The following is a 13,049-nucleotide window of genomic DNA, read 5'->3' as shown; positions in this document are numbered from 1 at the left end:
CTTTTGATCTCCTAATGGTTGCCCTGCATGAAAAGTAAATCCTACCATGTCTTCCTTTCTTTCCAGTGTGATTTAATGATGCAGTGAAGATTTTCCTCTATCACAAATCTTTCAGCGGAATGACTGCCAGGCATAACAGGACCCTGTTGAAAGAATTAAGAAACGGCAGAAGTGATATAACATAAAAGTCCATTTTAAACAAAATAAATGACAAAGTTTGGCTGCATTACTGGCACTATAACTTTGACAATAGTTATAATACAATACAATTTATTCTTTCTAGGGGCTTCAACATTCGCAAGCAATTTCAAAATGCTAAAAACTATTTTCCCCCATAATAAATTTTGCTGCTGTTAAAAACAGGTCAGGATTCAAAGAACTGTGAAACCGGTTCCATGACCTCAAGGAAACTTTAGATTCTTTATTCTTTTTTTTAGTAGCCCCCTAAGTCCTCCGAAAAGCAACTTTTGAAACAAAAGTCTCAAAAATGTATTTGTTTGTTATGAGCAGAGTGGGACAGGTTATGCCCTGAAGAAATCACTTGACTACTGCAAGCCTCTACTGTTGGTCTACACAACTCTTTGTCTAAAACTGTCCAGGACCCAAAGAAACCGCAAAAACCAAATTTTTAGAAGGGAGAGAAGACAATACTTTGTACCCCCGTTATAAAGTGTCTCTCTTATAGTCAGGGACTGCAATGAATTAAACGAACACCCCTGCCCCCTGGGATTTAAACTGGAGGCACACCTCATGCTTGCAAATAATTAATAATAATTTACTTGTACCCTGTCCATCTGAATGGGTTGCTGCAACCACTCTAGTTGGCTTCCAGCAGAATATAAAAGAACACAACAAAACATCAGACATTAAAAGCTTCCCGATACAGGGCTACCTTCAGAGGTCTACGGAAAGTTGATCTCTTTGACATCTGCTGGGAGGGCATTCCACAGGGCAGGCACAACTACCAAGAAGGCCCTCTGCCTGGTTCCCTGTAACTACACTTCTTGCAATGAGGGAACCGCTAGGCGGCCCTCAGGGAGCTGAATGATGGGGATGGAGATGTTCCTTCAGATATTCAGGGCTGAAGCCATTTAGGGCTTTAAAGATCAACACCAACACTCTGAATTGTGCTGGGAAATGCACTGGGAGCCAATGTAGACCCTTTAAGACCGGTTTCATATGGTCTCAGCGGCCACTCCCAGTCACCAGTCTAGTTGCCACATTCTGGATTAGTCGTAGTTTCTGAGTCACCTTCAAAGGTAGCCCCACGTAGAGCACATTGCAGTAATCCAAGCAGGATTACTCTGGGGCAGGTAGGATCTCAGCTGGAATACCAGAGGGAGCTGGACACAGAATTGACCTGCGCCTCCATGGACAGCTGTGAGTCCAGAATGACCCCAAGGCTGTGCACTTGGTTCTTTGGTTACGCCATTCAGGACCAGGGAGCCCCCCACACCTGTCTGCCCCGTCCCCCAGAAACAGTGCTTCTGTCTTGTCAGGATTCAGCCTCAATCCGTTAACCACCATCCGTACGTACACGCAACTCACCTCGGGATCATCAGTGTAGTCAAACATTCTGAAGATAACTCTCGGCATTGGGTAAATGGAGTCTTCGGTGTGAGGTGGCGGAGTGAAGGGAGGCAGATTGTGCTGCAGTGCCTCACAGAGCACATTGTCAAAAGCAAGGTATGGCCTTGGGATGTGCCTTTCTTGCCAGCGGTCTTTCTTCAGCTTCTGAACCTGAGCCCACAGGCAATCCAAGTACTGGAAAACAAAAGTGCCCATCATGCAGGAAGACGCCCGCTGCCAACAGAATGGCATTTCTTCTTCCATCCACTCCACTGCCCGACTTGGAAGCCAACTCTCCATCCATCCCCGCAAACATCCTTTTGCCCTCTGCTGCCGTTAGTGCCTCAGGAAGGAAAGCAGAGGTGGCTAGCCTGTAGGGCTTCAGAACTGGTTTGACTGTAACTCCCATCAGGCTCAGCCAACACAGTCAATGTTCAGGGGTGATGGGACTTGTAGTATGGCAACATCTGAAGTGCCACAGTTTAGCCCCCACCCCCTTGATCTAAAGAACCACATAAGTAAGTTATGACTTGGATTTGAAAACAGCAGCCCACAGCGCCCCACGACAATTTTCTTTTTTAAAAACCCGAGGACTTTATTTGAGGCCTACTGGGTGCCAACATTTCTTCTCGTTGCCAGATAAAAACATCTTTTTATATTTTTCCAGGGTTTATAATGTATTGATTTTTAAAATGCGCTCAATTAGTATTTTATCTTGGACTTGTAAACCACACTGCAAGCTCCACAAAGGACAATATATTTTAAATAAAATTATTCAGATATATGTGGTGACATGTACTCAAGACTCCTTGCCACGTTTTACCTCTTCTTGTGGATGTGGTTTATCAGCAGACCAAACTTGTAGCATTGGTACGTGAATCTTTTGACGCCGTCTGAAATAGAGTGAGAGGAGATATAAAAGTTACTCAGATAAGCAAGCATGATCGACAGAGGGGTGGGCTTGTTGCCAGAGTATGGTTAGGTATGCATTTTCAATTATCCAATTCCCAGCTCAATTTTTTCCCCTTTTTCTTTTTGGGGGCTTTTGAAAAGAAAGTCAAAAGTCAAGACCTAAGAGCACACACTTTTAAAGTTACATGATAACCATGATGACTTCAGCACAATTCAAAAAACAAAATCTAATAAAGTTCTAGGGCCTAGGTTCCCCAAAGTGTGGTCCGTGAGCTTCGTTCAGGTGGCCTATGACGTGTCTGTGGATTTGTCTTTGGGGACATGGTGGCATGGTACTGAACCCAGTTCCTAACCATCTGGGTTGCTTGTTACTGTTTTAAGTGTTTTGTCTGGGGTTCAGGAAGCAGAGATCCTGCTTCTTAGCTCTTTCTTCCTCTGAATCTTGGTGCAGTCTGGTAATCTTCTGTCCCAGACTGGCTGGAGTGATGACAGTTGTAGTACTTTGCACGGTAATGCAGTGGCGTAGCGTGGGTTGTCAGCACCCGGGGCAAGGCAAGTAATTTGCGCCCCCTAACCCATGGATTTGCTCCCCCTAACCCATGGATTTGCGCCCCCTAACCCGTGGATTTGCCCTAACCCCAGATGTTGCGCCCGGTGCGGCCGGCCCCCCCTGCACCCCCCACGCTACGCCACTGCGGTAATGTGTCCTGTGTCGTCCCCCACCCTTGGGGGCAGGGGGAGAGGAGGGCGGGGACAGAGACTGTGATAAAACAAATACTTTTTTCTACTCTGCTATCTAATAAGGCAAAGCAGATTGGTTACTGTTCTCTTACTTCAGGTAGTTTTCAACCTGGGACAAGATGCGGTCCATCTCAGCATCCTTCTTCTCATACAACTCCTTCCCCACCCAAGGTAAGGATGAGAGAAAAGCATACACATACCAGTCACAGCGTACCTGTGGCAAACAGAAGTGATGATAATGTTCAGGCGCATAAAAGGAACAAGGGTAAAGGGCTTGTATTCCGATATAATGCTTCAAGCACAAATTATCATCGTCAAGAAGAGGAGGAGGAGGAGGAGGAGTTTGGACTTGATATCCTGCCTTTAACTCCCCTTAAGGAGTCTCAAAGTGGCTAACAATCTCCTTTCCCTTCCTCCCCCACAACAAACACTCTGTGAGGTGTGTGAGGCTGAGAGACTTCAGAGAAGTGTGACTAGCCCAAGGTCACCCAGCAGCTGCATGTGGAGGAGTGGGGAAGTGAACCCAGTTCACCAGATTATGAGTCCACCGCTCTTAACCACTACACCACGCTGGCTCTCTAAAACACAACAGGCCAATTTCCATAAACAGCTGTCTAAATATCTGTAACTAGACTACTAAACAAAGAGGGCAAATCCTCAAAAGTTGTTCATGCATCATACTGGTTGCATAAGCATTTATTTAAGTTCTACTTTAATTGACCACATCTTCCCTCCAATTTTATGTAGGATGTACCCTCACTTTCCCTAGATCACCTGTGGCCTGGAAAATGCCCAATCTTGCTAGCAGTTGGCAGAAATCACCCCACAGATCTAGATATTTTAAATACCGATTCTAAAACTATACCAATATGAAAACAGCTGCAGAAAATACGCAGAAGATGAACAAGCCAGAGAACGGAAAGGCCACATAGCTCAGTAACAGAGCACATACCATAATGTTGTAGAGATCTCAGCAGGTGTGTGCAAGATGATCTAGTCTAGAAGTAAGCAACTGGTGGCCCCCCCAACCCAAATCCAGCACCCCGCTGTTATTTGGTCTCCTAAGGCAAAGTTTAATATGAATAAACAGAGTTTCTGGTAGAGGCACTAGCAGGATGTTCTGGTGATAAGTGATGGGTTCTCTGATCATGTGTTTGTGTCCAGGCCTCCTAAAGGGTAAATTCCTATCCCTGACAATTTGACATTTCAGTGTCTGTTTTATTCAAGGAGCTTCAAATCCCAAACCTGAATTAGGGTTGGCTCTAGCAGGTTAGAATTATAGATCCTTCAAGAATCCTGATGGAAAGTTTCTGACTGTGTTGCAGCATTCTTTTTCTCAGGCTTCCTCAACCTTGGCTCTCCAGGTGCTTTGAGACTACAGTTCCTAGCATCCCCGACCACTGGTCCTGCTAGCTAAGGATCATGGGAGTTGTAGGCCAAAAGCAGGAGGGCCGAGGTTGAGGAAGCCTGCTCTTTCTTCTTCCAAAGGCAGGTATCTTAAAAGCAAAATCATCAATTGAACAAAAGAATGTCTTTGCTTACCTGAGGTACATCCTCCTCCTGAGTTACAGCAACGAAATTTTCAAACATGGCCACCATTGATGGGGCAGCTATTACATGACAATTCACAAGATCAGACAGAAAACGGACCTAGAGAAAGAGAAGAGCGAGCTGGGAGTTTACTTGTGGTGAGAATGGAATCTGCTTTGGGATCCTCCTTCAGCCGATAGAGAAAAGCAGGCTCTCCAAAAATCAGAGTCCCACTGTGACTGCACTACCTTCTGCCCTTGGTGAGGGAGCAGGAGAGGAAGCACATGAGACCAAGGCCCAACCTTATTATCGGCTGGAATCCCTTAAAAAGGCAGCAGCAAGACAGAAAACGAAAAAGCTTCACCTGTGAGTTGTAAATTACAGTTGTACCTTGGATCCCAAACGCCTTGTGAGTCGAACGTTTTGCCTCCTGAACGCTGCAAACCCAGAAGTGAGTGTCCCGGTTTGTGAATGTTCTTTGGAAGCCGAATGTCTGACATGGCTTCCGACAGGCTGCAGGAAGCTCCTGCAGCCAATCAGAAGCCACGCCTTGGTTTTTTAACGTTTTCGGAAGTCGAACAGACTTCTGGAACAGATTCCGTTTGACAACCAAGGTACGACTGTATTAAAAAGACGCATTGAATAAGAAAAAAATCTACCTGCTGGATCTTAATCCTTTGTGTGCCATCAGCGTGATGAGGATGCTCTCTGAACAAGCACTAAAATCACACAACATGCCATGCCACTAGCACTGTAGTAAAGCTACAAATAGATGGGCAAGTGTGGGTTTGGATGGGTGCATTGGGGAGAAAATGAGACTGAATTTTCCACAACTGCACCCTGCAAGATGAAAGGTAAGCCCTTCAGATTCACTGGAAAGGAAACTAAATAAAGGCTGTAAGATGCAAAAGGAACTTACTAAAACCACAGCTTCATTATACATGTTGACTTTGAAACACTCTTTGAGTTGACGTATCATGGCTTCTACAAACTCTCCGCCAAAGTTGTAGTTCCTTGCGTTCAGCAGGCCGACTAAAGTAGTGTAAACCGTCAGCTTTACAGGTAACAAACGTGCACTGATTTTTTTTTCCCATTAAGGAGGAGACACAAACACCAGGCATTAATTCAGATTGCAAACATTGGGTTATCATTCTTCAACATGGCAAATTCAAACCGTTAGGTGGGATACAGATATTTTTTGAACTCAAGAATCTATATCCTAGAACAAAGTGAGAAAAGGCTCTGCTTGGATTTGACTTATTTTTCAAACTCTCCTTGGAAAACTAGAATAAAATACATATAAATTATGCAACATGATCTACTGTGTTTTTTCCTCTTAGGGTAAAATTCAACATAGAACTAAGGAGATCATACCACAGTGCAAGTATTTCTGCTTGCCCAATGGAATGATCTCCCCACTCCTCTCCCTGAATATTATTGGGGGGGGGGGGAATCTCCCGACCCTCCAGATCTGATTTGGGGGAAGGAAGCTCCTTTGCAATATCAGGAGTCCTCGTGCCGTCTTCCGCTAGCAGAATGGGGCAGCTGAGTCCGGCCTTTAGTTCAGCTCCACTGTAGAGTAGCAGTGTCTCTCCTTGTACTGCAGGGCACTGGTTGAAAAGAACAGAAGAAACAGGAGGAAGAGCAGGAGGCAGAACTGAGGCAAAGTTATTATACTTTCCTGGGGCGCCTTGAAATATCTCCCAGCAATCTGGAACTACAAAACATGCTTCAGTTGATTGCTGCAGTCAACAGACCAACTGTGGCATTTGAATTGTAGTGTATGTGGCTAAATGATCAGCAATAGCACTCCAGAAAGCACACACGCACATACACACAAGGCAATACAGTGAAAAAAACACATACCAACACACTACTGCTCACCTCATCATTGCCACCCATTGCCAACAACCACCTCAAAATATTTGGCAAGTGGTGCACTTTTAATAAAAACCTGAGGTCCTTTTGCCCATTTCTGACCATGAACCGTACGCACATTTACTCAGAAAGGCTAGTCAATGATTATCAGCTCAAAAACTTTCTGCCTAAGGTAAACAGACTATTGGTTTTACTCAGTTTGTTCATTTCCTCCCTGAGATTTCCTCTCAGTTTCAACATCTAAGACAGAAAACATCTAGGACAGAAAATTAACGACAAACACACACACACACACACACACACACACAAATATAAAACGTAACCTTATGTTTAAAAGCATTTAGTGTAGATAATACATTATCACCTGGATCCATAAATCTTTTGCATACATACACTGTACAAAGGATTCTTAGTATCTTGCTTTTGTAGTTTGGTAAATCTGCCTCCAAGACTCCAGCCAGGCCTTCCAAGTTACTCTCCAAAGAAGAAGTACTCTGAGAGGATTAGAAGAAGAACTCTGTGTAAAGGTATTTGCACTGCAATACACAATTTAAAAGCTTTTGAAACCACACATGCAAAACAGTATAAAGCTGCAGCCCCTCATACCTTTTCTCCTACTCTGCATATTAAGGATTCCAGCCGCTCTTCAATTTTAGATGGCTCAGATGTTCTCCTCCTCTTGTGTGGCTGCCCTCCTGTATCAATGAGATAAAGCAGAGAAGAACTCAGCCCACAATATCGTCCATGCTGATGATTCACTCTCAAAGGTGGCAACAGCCAGAGGCCATCAGTGAGGCGGTGAGCTGTTCATCTGGCCTTCCTCCATCTCTTGAGAAAGCCAGTCTTTTTGCACCTTTGGTCAGCAGAGAGAAGTCTGCTCAATCTACCAGGGCGGTGGCGGGGGGGGGGGGCTATATCAAGACCTGGGCCAATAGCGGTGGTACCCCCCCCAGAGGCGAGCAACCTCAGGGAAAGGCAAGGGCCATAACATCATTTTCTCTGGGGATAGCCTTGCTCTAATTGTTTCAATCCTGTTTTAACTGTTTTTAACGTGTGTTTTTAAATTTGGGGTTCTTGTTGTTGTTTTTTAAATTAAAGGATGTAAAATCTGGCTGGGATGAGTGGAGCTGGGGGGAACCCAATCATACTGGTTCTGGACGAGGGGAGGTATGGTGTGGGGTGGGCTAGGCCTGGTAAGGAGCAAACGGACAGGCAGTTAGTGATTGTGCTGTGTGCCAACCCTCCCTCCAACCTGGGGAATTGTGATTGTCCTATCATCCAACCATTGAGTCTGTGCCTGCTGCTGTTGAATGCCAGATTGGCTTTGAAGAAGGCCTCTCTCATCCATGATCTAATTGTGGATGAGGAGGCCGATTTTGTTTGCATCACTGAGACCTAAGTGAGCAGGGTGGAGTTGGTCTTATCCAGCTGTGCCCACCTGGGTATCAGGACACCATCAGGGCAGACTTGAGGGTCAGGGAGGGGGAGTTGCAATAGCCCAGATATTCCAACTCTCTGTCCAGTTGAGTGAGGGCCCAGAGTGCCTGTCCCTGATGTTGGCCAATTCTGGTTTACTGGCTGCCTTGATGCCCAACAGCCCCCCTGCCTGAGCTGACAGAGTTGGTCTCGGAGGCAGTGTTGAGGACTCCCAGACTGCTGTTGCTGGGGATCATCCATGCCAAAGCAGTTACCTCTGGGGTGGCTCAGGATTTTATGCCAGCCATGACAATCATGAAGCTGTCCCAATATGCCTTTGGCTCAACACATTTGGTAGGTCACACTATGGACTTTGTTTTCTCAAATAAGAAGGGAAAGGGTGATCCGAGAGTGGGGGATATTGACACCAGTCCTTTCTCATGACCAGATCACTTCTTGTTGAGATTTAGGCTCTCAATGTCTTTACAGCTTGGAGACCTATAAGGATGGATGGACCTATGAGGCTGATGGATCCAACTGGATTCCAGATGGCCCTGGGGGATTTGCCAGCTGGTATGACTGGTGCTCCTGTTGAAGCCCTGGATGACTTGGGGGAAATCTGGATGGCTTGAGTCATTGAATTGACACACTCACCCGAGCGCTCTCTCCTGTTTTGTGGAGCCTACTTGGCTCCCCTGGTATACTCCAGAGCTTAGGGTGAGGAAACAAGCTGGGAGACAGCTAGAACGTGAGCGGGGGGGAAACTCTGGTCAAATGCAATCAAACCTGGGTAAGGGCTTGTCCTTGAGCAGTGAAGGGAGCAAAGCGGCATACTTTGCTGCCTTCATTACAAAGCTTTTGCAGGCCGTGCAGGGCCTCTTACAGTCTGGCCTGAAGGAAGTGGCAGAACCGATGGTATCTCACTGTGACTTGTTTGCTAAGCATTTTGAGAATAAAATTGCTTGCATCCACTGGAATATTGAATCCACTCAAGGAGTATCCAGAGCAGTGTTAGAAACTCAGATATGGAAGCTAGGCACCAAACTGCACCTTACACCTAAGTTACGATCGCCACAACGGAATGTCTATTCGCCAGGGGGTTGGACCAGATGGGGTCCTTTCCTGTGCTACAATTCTATGATCTCAGCTACATTGCTTGACTGCAGCTTGCTCTTACAACAATTCAATTGTCCCAGTATGCAAGAAAGAGAAACACACAAAGTGGAAATGGAATCAACTATGGACCAAGCAGACGTTTTTAAACTGTGGCCTGTGAGATTCATTAGGGTGGCCTGTGGACAGGCTGCAGCACAGTCAAATATATCTGTACTCAGCCCTGCACTTACTTTCCTTGCTGTGATGATAGAGAACTGCGTGTGAGTCAGCTGGCTCAATGGAGATGTCAGCTGCCAACCTGGCACCCAAAAATCTCCACGTAGTCGCACTCACACCAGTAGCAAAAACACACCTGGCGAATTTCAAACTTGGTCCATAGCACTGTCTGGTCCTGTTGTGTTGGATGAGTTTCAGTCGGTACGGCTTGAGGGCATGGACAAGGTACTTGGATCAGTCAAGGCAACTACTTGAACTCTGGACCCTTGGCTGATAAAACTACCAAAGAGGGGACAGCTGGCTGGGCCAAGGAGGTGATTAATGCCTCCTCCACAATGCCACTGAAAAATCGCTTTCCTCCCTCCCCATTGTTCTGAGTGTCCTATGAGTGGAACTCCACCCACATGATGTTCCTGCTGGCAGAAAGAAATGCAGGATCCAAGCCATTATTTATAGAGCACCTGGAATTTTCTAGTTGCTGTCCTAAGATGAAAAGCATCCAACACTCTGCCCACAGGCTTACAACTTAACAGACACGATACAAAAGGAGGAAGATCAAACAGAACAAGCCAATTCAGACAAAAACTCTTTGCAGATATAAAATGTTTAATGCCTACGTGGAAAAGTTCTGGGAGAGGAGCAGCCAAAACAGCAGTTGTAGCTTAGCTGATGTGAGTGGGCCATGCTGCCTCTGACCCTGTCAGGAAGAAAGCAAGACCAAAAAACCCCCACCCCCTATTGAGACTATAGCAGGGCTCATTTTAAAGACTTGAAGGAAAGGAGAGTAAGCAATCAACGTTTTATTTCCAAAGGTCAAGGAGCTAAACAAGGCATGCAAAACTGAAATGCGTGTATATGAACCAATCATTTTCCATCGCCAATCGGAAGTGAAAATGTTAGCTGTCAACATAGTTTTAGACTACCCCCTCATTGTACTTGCATAGTAGTATTCAAATGACTTGATAGGTGGCACAGGTCTAAATTACAACACAATCCTAACCATGTCCTAATTAATTCAATGGCGCTTACTCCCAGGCAAGCAAGGTTTGGATTGCAGTCTAGGTTTAAGTGACACTTAAAGTGATGGCTGATTTGTAAATAGCAACAATCTTAACGGGTGATGCCAAAGTACAGCAAGAAACTGTTCCACGACCAAAGCTTATCAGCATCTTTTAACAAGAAGATTAGTTAAGGGAAGAAAAGCTATCCAACAGACATAATATTCTTATTTTGCTTACAAATTCTGAATCTAAAGGAAGAAACACTGAACACCAGAATAACCCTACATTTGGATGAAAGCCTCTAGAGCAGTTTCCCACCCAGGACCATCCATGGGCCGGATTTAGAAGGTGAGTGGGCTGGATCTGGCCCCTGGGCCTTAGTTTGCCTATCCATGAACTAAAGAATGCCTGACAGGTCTGACAGATTGCAAAGGTGTTTTGAACACCTCAGTTATTTTGCCAAATATCTTCTGCTTTCAGCTCTAAAATTAAGAGTAAGACAAGAAAATCAGACACTCTCGTTTCAAAGCTCAACATTAAACTCCATTTCTTCTTTCTATGGAAACCCCACCACCAAATCCTATACTCATACAAAACTTCACGCCATTCCTTATACCACTCCTTCCTGCTCACACTGAATGAGGACAAGCCAAAGCTTATTGAACTGCTAATGGATTATCTTATTAACAATGGTACCTTCTATGATATCTATGTTCCCACGACACAGAAGAGGGAGCTGCTACTACACAATATGTGACATGGTGCTAGGACACCAATGAAACACAAATGGTAATTACAGTTAGCTTTCTTTTCTTGATAATACAACTTGATTACTTTTTACTTGGCTGCCACTAAATTGTGCAAACTCTCTGCATAAAAAAGTACTTCGTTTGAGTCAGCAACAGATGGCATGGAAATCGTCTGTGAAGATAGTTTATTCATATTTGAAAATGGTCACTTTATTCTACAATCAGCAAACGGTGAAAATGCACATGACCTGGGACAAAGGGGTCTTGGCCCAGGGCTGGTACTGGGCAGCCACAACACTCCCAGCAATAACCTAAATAGCATTTCCACCCATTAAACAAACCACACGTCTACTGCATTTCTTCCCTGTCCTCCGAATCCCTTTTCGTCAAATATATACATTAGTCTTCTTTCTTTGGTTGGAATTGTTCATTTGATAGAGCACAAGACTCTTAAACTCAGGGTCCTGGGTTTCGAGACCCATGTTGGGCAAAATATTGAGGGGTTGGATCAGAGACCCTAGTCGTCTCTTCCAACTCTATGATTCTATGCTGCAGCTAAGGTATCTTTAGGGTTAACAACACATACTCATACCTTGGGGCGGGGGGGGGGGGCTCAGTCACAGTCTCCCCTAAATAATTCTACACCAGGGTTTCCCAAACTTGTGTCTCGTGCTGTTTTTAGACTACAACTCCCACCATCCCTAACTAACAGGACCAGTGGTCAGGGATGATAAGTGTGGTCCAAAAACAATGGGACACCCAAGTTTGGGAAAACCCGGGTCTCCACACCCCTTAACCCCCCCCCCACTCCTTCTTGCAGTAGGTCCTGTGCCATTGGCGCCCATAGTTCACAGGCACTCTCTCTCTCTTTCTCAGGTGGGCATCGAAAGAAGCCCTTTCCCCCAGCACCTGGCCAAGTGCTGCCAACCAGAGCAGACATATCTGGGTTGGCAAAGTGCTGCCAACCAGAGCAGACACAACTGGGCTGGCCAAGTGCTGCCAGCCAGAGCAGACATAACAGGGCTGACAAAGTGGGCTGGCCAAGTGCTGCCAGCCAGACCAGACACAATTGTGCTGGCCAAGTGCTGCCAACCAGAGCAGACACAACTGGGCTGGCTAAGTGCTGCCAGCCGGAGCAGACATAACTGGGCTGACAAAGTGGGCTGGCCAAGTGCTACCAGCCAGAGCAGACACAACTGGGCTGGCCAAGTGCTACCAGCCAGAGCAGACACAACTGGGCTGGCCAAGTGCTACCAGCCAGAGCAGACACAACTGGGCTGGCCAAGTGCTACCAGCCAGAACAGACATAACTGGGCTGACCAAGTGCTGCCAACCAGAGCAGACATAACTGGGCTTGGCATTGAGTACTGACAGAACTCGGTCTGTGGCGCCTTCCTGTGCAAGTTCAATTTAATAAAATAAATAAATTTAATGCGCGTGGTGTTGTGTTTTTTTTTAAAGTTGGCGTGCAGGAAGTCTCGCGCCGAGGCTGCCGTTGTTCCCCGAAGCACGTGCCCCAAGGAGGGGGGCTGGGTGGGTCGCTCTCTCCCCCGGCGGGTCACCTGTGGGGCCAGGCGGAGGGAAGAAGCGGCCACCCCCGGACTCTCCCCGCCCGCCCGCCCTCCCGCCTTCTCACCATCGTTCTCGTCGCTGTGCCGCCTGCGCGACATGGCCCGGCTCCCGCTTCGCCAGCGGCGACCAGGCGCGGGGAAGGCTCTGCCGAGGGCGTCCCGCGAGCTCGAAACCGCCGCTCTCTCGCCGGAGGCCTCGGCCGCCGCTGCCGCCTCACAACGCCCGCCGAGAACCCGCGCGCGGAGAGCTCCGTCCTCCTCGCCTCCCTCGCTTCCGGTAGCCGCTCGCAGGCTTCTTCCGGTAGCCGCAGACTGTGGGCGAACCAGCTCAGCTCTGAGGTGAAGGGGGC

At 46.7% G+C, this 13,049-nt stretch overlaps 1 protein-coding gene across 3 annotated transcripts in view; it reads right to left on the bottom strand.

Moving 5' to 3' along the window:
• The window catches only part of NCBP1 (nuclear cap binding protein subunit 1), a 29,220-nt gene extending 16,171 nt beyond the window's left edge, over nt 1-13,049 (bottom strand). The window contains exons 1-9 of one of the 3 annotated variants that reach the window (XM_083593209.1): nt 12,765-13,049; nt 7,237-7,325; nt 7,024-7,124; nt 5,672-5,828; nt 4,765-4,872; nt 3,315-3,436; nt 2,393-2,462; nt 1,549-1,764; nt 46-143 (exon numbers count right to left, since the gene is read on the bottom strand). In XM_083593209.1, the coding sequence (XP_083449335.1) occupies nt 46-143; nt 1,549-1,764; nt 2,393-2,462; nt 3,315-3,436; nt 4,765-4,872; nt 5,672-5,828; nt 7,024-7,124; nt 7,237-7,325; nt 12,765-12,798 (995 nt within the window). In that variant the 5' untranslated portion in view covers nt 12,799-13,049. Of the gene's footprint in view, nt 1-45; nt 144-1,548; nt 1,765-2,392; nt 2,463-3,314; nt 3,437-4,764; nt 5,255-5,299; nt 5,829-6,994; nt 7,125-7,236; nt 7,326-12,764 lie in introns of those variants that run through there. The other 2 variants (XM_083593210.1, XM_083593211.1) reach the window with 2 other exon arrangements.

This window comes from Podarcis filfolensis (genome assembly GCF_964270895.1).
Source record: "Podarcis filfolensis genome assembly, chromosome: 17".
NCBI lineage: Eukaryota > Metazoa > Chordata > Lepidosauria > Squamata > Lacertidae > Podarcis > Podarcis filfolensis.
Note: the sequence above shows the minus strand (reverse complement) of the source record. Positions and strands in the feature narration are given on the sequence as shown.